Source organism: Quercus robur, chromosome 5, assembly GCF_932294415.1.
Source record: "Quercus robur chromosome 5, dhQueRobu3.1, whole genome shotgun sequence".
NCBI lineage: Eukaryota > Viridiplantae > Streptophyta > Magnoliopsida > Fagales > Fagaceae > Quercus > Quercus robur.
Window position 1 is genome coordinate 51,804,928 of NC_065538.1, and position 10,928 is coordinate 51,815,855.

At 35.5% G+C, this 10,928-nt stretch overlaps 1 protein-coding gene across 1 annotated transcript; it reads left to right on the plus strand.

The window, feature by feature from the left end:
• The first annotated feature begins 857 nt into the window (after positions 1-857).
• On the plus strand, positions 858-4,034 carry LOC126726291 (uncharacterized). The gene is made up of 2 exons (XM_050431521.1): positions 858-1,023; positions 2,421-4,034. The coding sequence occupies exons 1-2, from the start codon at positions 928-930 to the stop codon at positions 3,471-3,473; spliced, it is 1,149 nt and encodes a 382-aa protein (XP_050287478.1). The 5' UTR covers positions 858-927; the 3' UTR covers positions 3,474-4,034.
• The last annotated feature ends 6,894 nt before the right edge of the window (positions 4,035-10,928 follow it).

Below are 10,928 nucleotides of genomic sequence, written 5' to 3' on the forward strand. Positions count from 1 at the left end.
GAATTAAGTAAAACTTAATTCACTCCATAGCATAGCATATAGCATACCAAATGCAATTTTACAATTCTTTTTCCCAATGTATTTTACTTCATGCAAAAGGACACAAGGATATAACAAGAACACAGGTTAAATACTTACAAGGTGTGAAAACAAAACCATTTAACAATTTTCTTATTTTTTAAGGAATTATATTTTGGCAAAATAAGGATTGAAAATGCATTTTTGTGACCTCAGGGGCCTTTGTGCATTTTTTTGGAAATTTTAGGGCTCAAAATGTAATTTTGGAAGAGAAAAGGGTCAAAACATAACTTTGTAAAAGTTGGAGGTTAAAAATATAAATTGAAAAGGTTTGGGGTTGAAAACGTAATTTTGAAAAAGCTGGAGGGTTAAAATGTAATCGTGGAAAGTGTTGGGCTCAAAATATAATTGGTGAAAGCTTAAAGGCCAAAACATGATTTTGTGAAAATTTGGGGTGGAAGTGTAATTTTAGATTGGGCTTAGGATTGAGAGTGAGTTTAATTGCAAGTGGGCTAAAGGCTTTTATTTAAATGAGGCTCCTAATTGCAGCTGGGCTTTATATGTAGGTTTGGTGGAGTTTGGGCTGCTGTAGCTAATGGGGATAAGGCTTTGAGTGTGTGTTGGGTTTCAGTTGGGCCTAAGAGACTGAGCTTATTTTGTACACACACAGATTGGGCTTTGATTCACAAATTGATTCAATCCTTACCTTACTTAAAATCCTCCCCACCAATCACAACATAGATAACCTCCAATGGCCAATGGAATTCAGCCACCTCACCTAGCCCTATCTCCCTAATTTATTTATTTCTATTTCTATTTTAAAACCCCATCAGATTAAATTCCTAATCTTTTTCTCACAGTCTCATCCGTCATCTCCAACTCTCTTCCTCTCTTCACGACAGAGCCTCCATGGCCATGGCCGAAGATTCTTGGCTGGACCTCCATGCCACCACCGCAAGCCACATGAACTACCAACGTGGTGGCTCTCTTCCTCTCCATTTCAAAGTGGGTTTCTCTATGGGTGTGAATCTGTGTATGTGCATTGAATTTGGGACCTCGAGGTTTATTAAAAATGGGTATTTTCTGTGTGTGTTTGGTTTGGGATTTTGGGGTTTCGGGTTTGCTTTGGCCGTGTTTGTATGCTTGTGGGTTCTATGGTGTAGCCGTGTGTGTCTTGTGTTCATGTATGTGAATGACAGTGAGCTTTTGTGTTAAAAAAATGCATGCTTGTGTGAATAAACAATAAATATGATATGTATGTGTATACAAATCTAGGTATCTGAACACGTAGAGGTTAGGAAGCATTGCACAGATTGAAAGTAAAATGCTAGGGAAAAGGTTGAGTGTTACCTCCCTTGTTTTCTTGTTCATTACCCTTTGTTTCCTTAGCTATCTAAGATGCTCTGTTTCTGTGCTCTATTGATAGCTGAAAAAGGAACAAACTTTTGGTTAGACTTTGAGAAAAAATTATTGGGTGGTCTCTGCAATGCTCTATCCTCTTTTCTCTTTTTTTGGTTAAAATTGCTGCCTTTGATACTGCTTGTGATTGTCTTTGCTTGTTGGTTATTTTTGCTTCTTGAAGTTTCTTGTGACTGTTGGTTGTTGTTGTTATTGGCTACTGTTGAGAACGGCTGTTTAGGGTCTCGTATATATGAAGAAGGTAGGATTTTTCTGTAGCTTTGGGTTTGTGAAAGAAAGGAGAGTGCTTTTAGTGTTTGTTGTTGTGTTTTTGGGTTCTGTTTCTGGAGTTTCGGAGGGTTGGTCTGGTTGTGGTGGAAGGTTGTTGCTGTGTTGTGTTTGTAGTTGCTGTTGTTGTTGGTTGTTGAATGTTTCTGGCATATATGAAAAAGGAGGGATTTTTCTTGGTCTTCTGGCTTTGTTTTTCTTTGGTTTCTCTGGGTTTACTTTTGGGGTTGTTGGGTTTGTGTTACGAACCAGCTGGTTGAAGTGGATTTAGACAGTAGTTCAGATCAGATTATGCAGCACAGTTCAGATTATGTAGCACAGTTGTTACTATCTCTTGGCTGCTCTGGATGAGTGTTATCTGCTGCACAAGATTGGTTCTAGCTTGTTAAAGTTATCTGATTGTTTAGGATTTGTTTAGGAGTTATTAATGGTTATCTTATTTATGTTTATAGGGTTGCTTTTCAAATAATGACTCTGCTTGGGTGTGTCCAACAAAAATAGGAGTTGGAAATAGGATAGGACTTGATGTTATTTTATCTTTATCATTAGGAATGCATTGTATGCTCAGTTGGAGGCTATTTATAGCCTACGTTTATTAATAAGAAGCATCTGAATATTGCAGTAAAACAATCAAGCTTTTGCTTGTTAAGGAGGTCCCGGTTATCCCTCGAAGCATAACCAGAAATTTATCCTTCTTCTTTTCTGTTAAATTCCAGAATTTCCTCAATCTAACCATAGCCCCACGCGGGAAAAGAGGTGCTACACGCGGCCGAGGCGGGGGTCGTATCAGCTTGGTATCAGAGCAGGTTATGGCTGAGGATCGGGTGGACAGATTGGAAGGTGAGGTTAACAACTTGACTTCCATGGTTTCGGAACAACAGAAGATGATGAAGGAGATACAGGAAATGCTTGCTGCAATGCATACTCGTTTTGGCAACCTTTCGAGTAATCATAGCAGTGAGAGTTCTCACAAGCGTGGTGAGGGGGAAAGGTCTTCAGGTAGATTCAACTCTGGACCATCCGGCTCACATGGTGCTGTCATTCCAAGGGTGACAAAACTAGATTTCCCACGCTTCAACGGAAATGAAGATCCAACTAGTTGGATCTGCCGTGCAGAGCAATTTTTTGAATTCCAAAATATTGCTGAGGAAGAAAAAATTTCATTGGCTGCCTACCATTTGGAGGGGGAAGCACAATTATGGTATCAATTACTAAAGGAAGAAGAGAGAGTGATCACTTGGCCTCTCCTCAAAGAAGGCTTGTACACACGTTATGGCCCAACAGAGTTTGATGACTTCTTTGGTGATCTAACGAAGCTTAGGCAAATGGGATCTGTGAGAGAGTATCAAAGCCAATTTGAAAGATTGCTTAGCAGAGTAGGAAAATTACCACCGGCACAACAAGTGGGTTGCTTCATTAGTGGCCTTAAAGAACATCTACGAATTGATGTTCAAGCCCTCAAACCGGCTTCCTTATCTGCTGCAGTGGGCTTAGCTCGCCTCTATGAAGCCAAGTCCCAGTTTCAACATCAACAACCTCCATCTGAAGAAAATGAAGAGCCTTTGCCTCCATCTCTTAGCAAAGTGAGACCTACTACTAAGACTATCAAGAAACTTACACCTACTGAACTGAAAGAGAGGCGAGACAAGGGCTTGTGCTTTAATTGTGATGAGAAATTTGCACCAGGTCATCAATGTAAGAAGCTATTTTTTATTGAGGTGGGTTGGCCGGATGAGCATGGAGAAGGATCCCTTGAGGACAAGGGATGATTTTAAGGGGAAGGGAGTGTTACGAACCAGCTGGTTGAAGTGGATTTAGACAGTAGTTCAGATCAGATTATGCAGCACAGTTCAGATTATGTAGCACAGTTGTTACTATCTCTTGGCTGCTCTGGATGAGTGTTATCTGCTGCACAAGATTGGTTCTAGCTTGTTAAAGTTATCTGATTGTTTAGGATTTGTTTAGGAGTTATTAATGGTTATCTTATTTATGTTTATAGGGTTGCTTTTCAAATAATGACTCTGCTTGGGTGTGTCCAACAAAAATAGGAGTTGGAAATAGGATAGGACTTGATGTTATTTTATCTTTATCATTAGGAATGCATTGTATGCTCAGTTGGAGGCTATTTATAGCCTACGTTTATTAATAAGAAGCATCTGAATATTGCAGTAAAACAATCAAGCTTTTGCTTGTTAAGGAGGTCCCGGTTATCCCTCGAAGCATAACCAGAAATTTATCCTTCTTCTTTTCTGTTAAATTCCAGAATTTCCTCAATCTAACCATAGCCCCACGCGGGAAAAGAGGTGCTACACGCGGCCGAGGCGGGGGTCGTATCAGTTTGTTTCTTTGAGAGCTTGAAGGTGTTAATGTGGTTGTTTTGGTGCTTTGAGGAGATAGCTGTGAGTTTGTTTCTTTGAGAGTTTGAAGGTATTGAGTGGCTGTTTTGGTGCTTTGAGGAGATAGCTGATTGTTTGGGAAGAGACCGTGTTAGTCTAGAGTACGTGTAGAAAATGAAGGACTTTTTTTGGGGGGGTTTTGGAAGTAGAAAATAGGGATGTTGGAAGTTGAAAACCAAATGGGGAAGGGCTAAGGTCCAGATTTCGGTGTGAGCCGCGTGATATTGGTGGATTTCAGCCGTGGGAGTGGTTTGCTCCGGGTAGGAGAAAGTGAACCTTTTATACAGGGTCTTTAGGGTTTGAAGGGGTGGTTTAAGCAATAGGACCATTGCTATAATTACCTCTACAGTGGATTAAAACTTGATCTGTCTAGTACACTTAAGGAACCATGATATTTGGACTTAAATAAATCACAATAACCACCGCCACTGATAGGCGAGATGGTACCCAGTTTGTAAAGGAACCTATCACTCGGGGTTCGAGCCCCCACATTTATCAAGAAAAAATAAATAAATAAATCACAATAAAATTTGATATGCTCATTAATTAAAAAAAATTTTGACTTGATTTCCAAATAAATCACATGTATAGTATGCTAAAATTAAAGGAGCAAATATGACGAAGTAATAAGACCCAAATAAAAATAGGATACATAATTTATAAAAATCAATTAAACTCGTAAATTAATTTATACAACGTGATAATTAATGGTATGCTCAGTAAAAGAGACATCAAATGGAATTACTTAGTATCAATTTTTCATTGGAAATCATACTAAAATTTTAAGAATTATTGATAAAAAGCATAATGAATCATTTCCTTAATTAAGTAATATCGCACTTAATTCAAACCTAATCTTCATGCTAAGCGCAATCAAATTACTTGGAAGTTCATGATTTTAAATATAGTTCCAAAATTTATCCAATTACATGGTTAGATTTTAATCAAAATTCAATTAAATTTAATTAGCCTCATAAAAATTGATAAAAATCAACAACAATAAAACAAGGTTTGACCATTAAAACAATAAAATCCTTAATTTAAATCCAAAAAAAAAAAAATCAAAATTTAGAGATAGGCAAAATACGATATCAACTATGGGGGTAAAAAACAATTAACAACTTTTTGTTGACGTTGTAATAAGTTCTACACAACTAATTTATAGAGGGAGGGAAATGATCCACCATGGGAAGTCTAAGCAACAAATTATAGATGAAAAGTGACCAAATGAAACATATATAAGTGCATGGGAATGAAATTCCCTGAATACATGGGGTAGATTCTATAACTGAAAACCCTCAGAACTATCTTTCTCTATTCTTTTTCTTTCTTTTGTTCTTGTCTATTCTCCTTCTCTCTAATTTTCTCAACCTCCCTCTCTCTTGCCCCCCTCCTCCTTTTATAGCTATCTTCCCCTCTTCCCTTTTTTTCCCAACTGGCTTGCCCCCAACAGAATTTGGGGGATACTTATCTCATCCATCCTCTACTCTGCCATTTTTTAATTATGAAATAGGACTTTTGGGGATGTTTCTACTGTTTAGGTCAATCATTCAGCATTGAATGTAGCTGACATTAGGTGAAAGGCCTCGTTAATGCAGAGGTGATTGCTGCATTGGTTCCTGTGTCCTCTTTGTCGTGTCTCTCGAGATAAGTTTGAATAAAGGGGACACCTCGGTTCAAAAGGAAACTACTTAGTTGTGGCACCTTCGTTACTTTGGGAAGAGGGTTCTGCATGTCACCTCAATAATTGACCTCGGGAAAGAAAGTCATTACGAATTTCCACGGTGGTAGGCCTGGATGGCTTCTTTCTACTTAGTAGGCTATTTTACTTACGGCTATACTCTAGGTCGGGCCCATCTCTTAGGTTGGTTTCTTGAGCCTTTGTCCTCTGGCCGAGCTTGCAATCATCCCCCACATCAACAATTACCAAAAACAATTGCTACAAGCTTAAGAACCAATAAGAAAAAGAAACAAATAAAGAAGAAAAATTACCAATACTGGTTTGCTTCGTGTATTTGTCACACAAGGCAACTCAATATACACAATAATACTTAATGTGTTTATGTGGAATGGTCATGTTTATAATGTTTATCACATTGATGAATTTTGACTTTTATAATGATTTTTAAAAGCCTATTTAGGCTCTACGTACTAAATTATGAGTAATGCTAGAGATAAAAAAAAATTTATAAAATTTTTTACAAATTGCTGATGTGGTGAGTGTTTTTTGTTAAATAATAAAGTGATATTAATAGTAGGTTTAGATGAAAATCAATAAGAAGTTGGTCACATCAATATTTTGTAAAAATGTTGTAAAATAATTTGTGACTGTACCATTACTCTTAAATTACAAGAACCGATACCACAATTCACATTAAATTTGTAGTTTCTATTTTATTTTATTTTTAGAAACTTAAATTTGTTGTTTGATCTCTCATGATCTTGGCATATTTTTAAGGATTGAAGTTTGCATTAATGAGTCATTGGATACAAATTATTAGCCTAATTAGAGGCTAAGAACTAATTAATGGTATTCTATTAAATGTACAAAGTTTCCTATGCGGAGATTTATGAGACTATTCATGTGTTTTATTTTAAATAAGTTACATGAATCATTAAAACATTCATGGGACTAAAATTACAAATGAATGATCTCTTTAGTCATCACATAATAGGCTAAAGCAAGATAACTGAAACATGTGTGAAGCCAAAATTATTCCTTATTGATTAACTAATTTTTGTTGAGAGAAAACTGGTTTTTGTTTTAGTTTTATTTTTTATTTTTTTGAGGTAGAGTTTCAACCTATAGAACCCACCAAAAAGGTATATAAAAATCAATAAAAAAAAAATGATATAAAAATTACTTTATGGAGAAGCTAAAAACTCCTAGCATACAATATGCTACTTCTTTTCAAAGGACCAAATTATCATTTACTCGTACCCAATACCACCAATTAAATCACATTACCATATTATTACCATATGCCATTGACACAATACCATATTATATACAAACATAAACATGATCTTTACTGTTATTTCTACTGAGACCACATATACATCCTCAAGTGAAAAAAAATAAAGATGAACCACAATTAGTTAACGTGTGTGGACATTGTCACATGATGCCTTTCAAAAGGGGAAAAAAGATTGTTTTGAAAGTTTGTCTTGAAAATCATGAATTTTTTTTCAAAAATGTGAGGAGTCATAACTTATTTTTAATTTTTTGAAAGGGAAAAACAAAGTAAGAAATAAAAACCATTTTTATTTAGAAAATAACCCAATGGATCAAAATGGTCCAGGACAAGTTTGAGGGTTAGATTTCGTTGTAAGAAGGTGTGAGGCACTCACATACGTCATGATTATCCACCAATCTCTACTAATTAAAGGTTATGTAATGTTTAATTAATTATTCAATAAACACTAAATTGATCAAATTTATTTCATCAAATCAAGCTAGTAGTAAATTTTTTAGCAGTCTAGCCTAAAACTAAATTGAGAAATAATGCAATAATGAAATTAACCAGTGCGAGTAGTTAAAAGAAAATAATTTTTTTTTTACTAGAAGTATCTCTAAATAGTTATTTGGACTTAGGTTTATAAGTTATTTAGAACCAATATTTAGGCTTTAATCATTTTCACAAAAATAGCTGTGATTCAAATTGGCTCGTGGGCCTAAAAAAGAAGTCAAGGAGCAATTATTTCAAACAAAACCTAACCTACATAACTAGCCTAAACAGAACCCAACCCATTATCAAGCCAATGGTGTAGAATGGTCTGTAGACTTCTGATGCTCTCTCCCACGCCAACGGTACCTTTTAAAGAAAGAGATCTTTTTTTGTTTGAAGCAGCAGGGCAACAGTACACTGCAAATGTAACAGCAACAGTGCATGCCTCACAGTACAATGCAAATCTTTTTCTTTATTTTATCTTCTGTTTTTTTGGGAAATAATTATGAGTTGTGTATACGGCCACCGAAAAGTGCCAGTTAACAATAACTATAACTTTTTTTTTGCAGCTTTTGGTAGTAACAACAATTTTATTGGTAGCTTTTTGCATTTTTTTTAATATATTTTTGGCTTTTTTATTTTAAGTGAGACTCATATAGAGAAATCTTTTTTTGACAATTATAAGCTCTTTTTTTTTTGGGGTTGTGTCAACAGTCGCTGCAAGGTACCCGTTAACAACAACTTTTTTTTTTTTAGAGGATAAGAAAAAATTGAGAGTTTGATAAAAGTAGAGGTGAAGAAAGATTGAATGATAAAATAAAAAATAAAAAATATGAATATGAATAAAAGTAAAATTAAAAGCAAAGTTATCACAATAAATAATAGATAGATTTGAGAGTTTATGCGCATAGTTCAATAAGTTCATTATTGAGATGAGGCACATGTAAAATGGTATGTATCATAATTGAGGAATGAAATAACCAAATAGGGTTTTTACACCTTGGTTTTTATTTATGCTACTGCTTGTGATTTTCATTTTGCTATTTGTAGAATGCAATACTCGTTATTTTATAAAATAAGTTGTCAAATTTCACAAACAAAAAGCTCAATATTCGTTTAAAAGGAAGTAAGGTTTGGGTTGCTTCATTCATTCTCTAAGGGATTTTTTGTTGTTGAAACATCTATGTTATTTTTAAATATAAATATTAAATGTTAACATAAATTTAGAATATGAAAATTTAAAATTGTAGATTGAAATTTTATTTCTTAAAGATTAATTATAATGCAGTTCTTGATTGTATAAGCACTAGTAATATCTTGCAAAGCATTAATTACTCTCATATCACTCTAATCCTAAAAAGAAAGAATCCGGAAATCATGTCTCATTTCCGACCTATCAACATCTACAACATCATCTTCAAGATTGTTTCCAAAGTCTTAGTCAATAGACTTAAGCAAATCCTGGGCAATATTATATCTGAGTGTTAAAGTGCATTTGTAGTGGATAGAGTGATCACAGAAAACATCCTCATCTCCTTTGAAACTTTACACTATATGAAGTCCAAACGCCAAGGGAACATTGCACATATGGCTCTCAAGCTTGACATGAGTAAAGTCTATAATAGGGTTGAATGGGATTATCTAAAGGCTTTGATGTTAAAGATAGGGTTTCATCCAAAATGGGTTGATCTGATCATAGCAGGGGTCTCATCCGTATCTTACTCAATGTTGGTAAATGGAGTTCCTTTAGGCTTTATCAAACCCTCTAGAGGCATTTGCCAAGGGGATCCTTTGTCACCCTATTTATTCCTACTATGCACCGAAGGATTCTTGGTGCTATTTAGGAATGCTGCTCACCATAGGGATTTACATGGAGTTGGCATTTCATGGAATGGGCCTTAGATTACCCATCTGTTATTTGCAAACGATAGCTTACTCTTCTGCAATGCTTTTTTATCTGAGTGTCGTATTATTAAGGAAATTCTTCATGATTATAAACTTGCATCAGGACAAAAAATAAACTGTGATAAAAGTTCCATTTTTTTAGCACCAACACCTCCCAATCATTAAGGGAGGAGATCAAGCTTTTCCTAAATGCTAACTCTAATGAATCCCTAGAAAAGTATCTTTGGTTAGCTACCACCCATAATTGGCAGAGGAAAGAAGCATTTGTAGATATCAAGAGAAAAATTCAATCTAAGTTTTGTGGTTGGAAGGGGAAGCTATTATCACAGGCCGGCAAGGAGATTCTCATTAAATCTGTGGTTCAAGATATTCTAGTATATGCTATGAATTGTTTTCTTCTTCCAATTAATGGGCCTGTGTGATGACATCAACTCCATGATGGGGCAATTCTGGTGGGGTCAGAAAAATGAAGGGAATAAAATACATTGGTTGAGTTGGAAGCATATGTGTTTAGCAAAAAAGGATGGAGGATTGGGGTTTCGGGACCTCAAATGCGTTAATATAGCACTGTTTAGCTCTATTGGCTAAATAGTGCTAGAGGCTTCTCCATAATAAGGATTCTTTGTTCTATAAAGTTTATAAAGCTAAGTATTTTCCCAACACATCATTTCTTGAAGTTGCTGTTCCTAGTCACTTTTCCTCTGCTTGGAGAAGCATTACTCACAAGGCAGCCGATGAAGGGTAGGTAATGGTTCTTTGATCGATATCTGGGCAGACAGATGGCATACCCTTGCCAATATTTTCTACTTACTATTTGAGTTTGTGTAGGTGGCATACCCTTGCCAATATTTTCTGAGTGATGGCTAGCCAAAGAAAAGTTCTCTTTGGTTGATTCATTTATTCCCTCTTCATTTCCTGGTGCAACATTCCAAGGATGCAATGGATTGAGTGTCAAGTATCAAGTAAAATTAATAATGGCTTTGGGATACTAGTTGCAATTCAATTAAGTCTTATGTTTCTTGGTAGAAATGATAAGCATACTTGGTCACTTATCCATATAGGCGATCTTTTCCACGTTCACTGCTTGCTCATCAAGCAGACCAGTGTTTTTTGTAATCTCTTCATGAGGTATAGTCGTCTTCTTGAACCGTTTCACAAACAATTTGTGAGGAAGGTTCATCAACTGATGCATGCATCTCGTGTTCTTGTTCGAGTTCGACTTACAAGGTTTTTAGGCCCGTTGTAATTATCAAAGAAGTGGTAAATTGTATATAAGTCAAACCTTTTGCAGTTGTAATTTGTAAATATAACTATATAAGCTTTTACCTTGATCAAAAGATTGCGGCCCATAATCATACAGGTATAAAGTATAAACCCTCCAAAAACTCTTTTACCAGAAAAATGAAATGGTTGCTCGCTCATAACCTGTGGGCCTTCTACCAAAATTTAAAAAGAAAAAGTAAATAAATAAAAA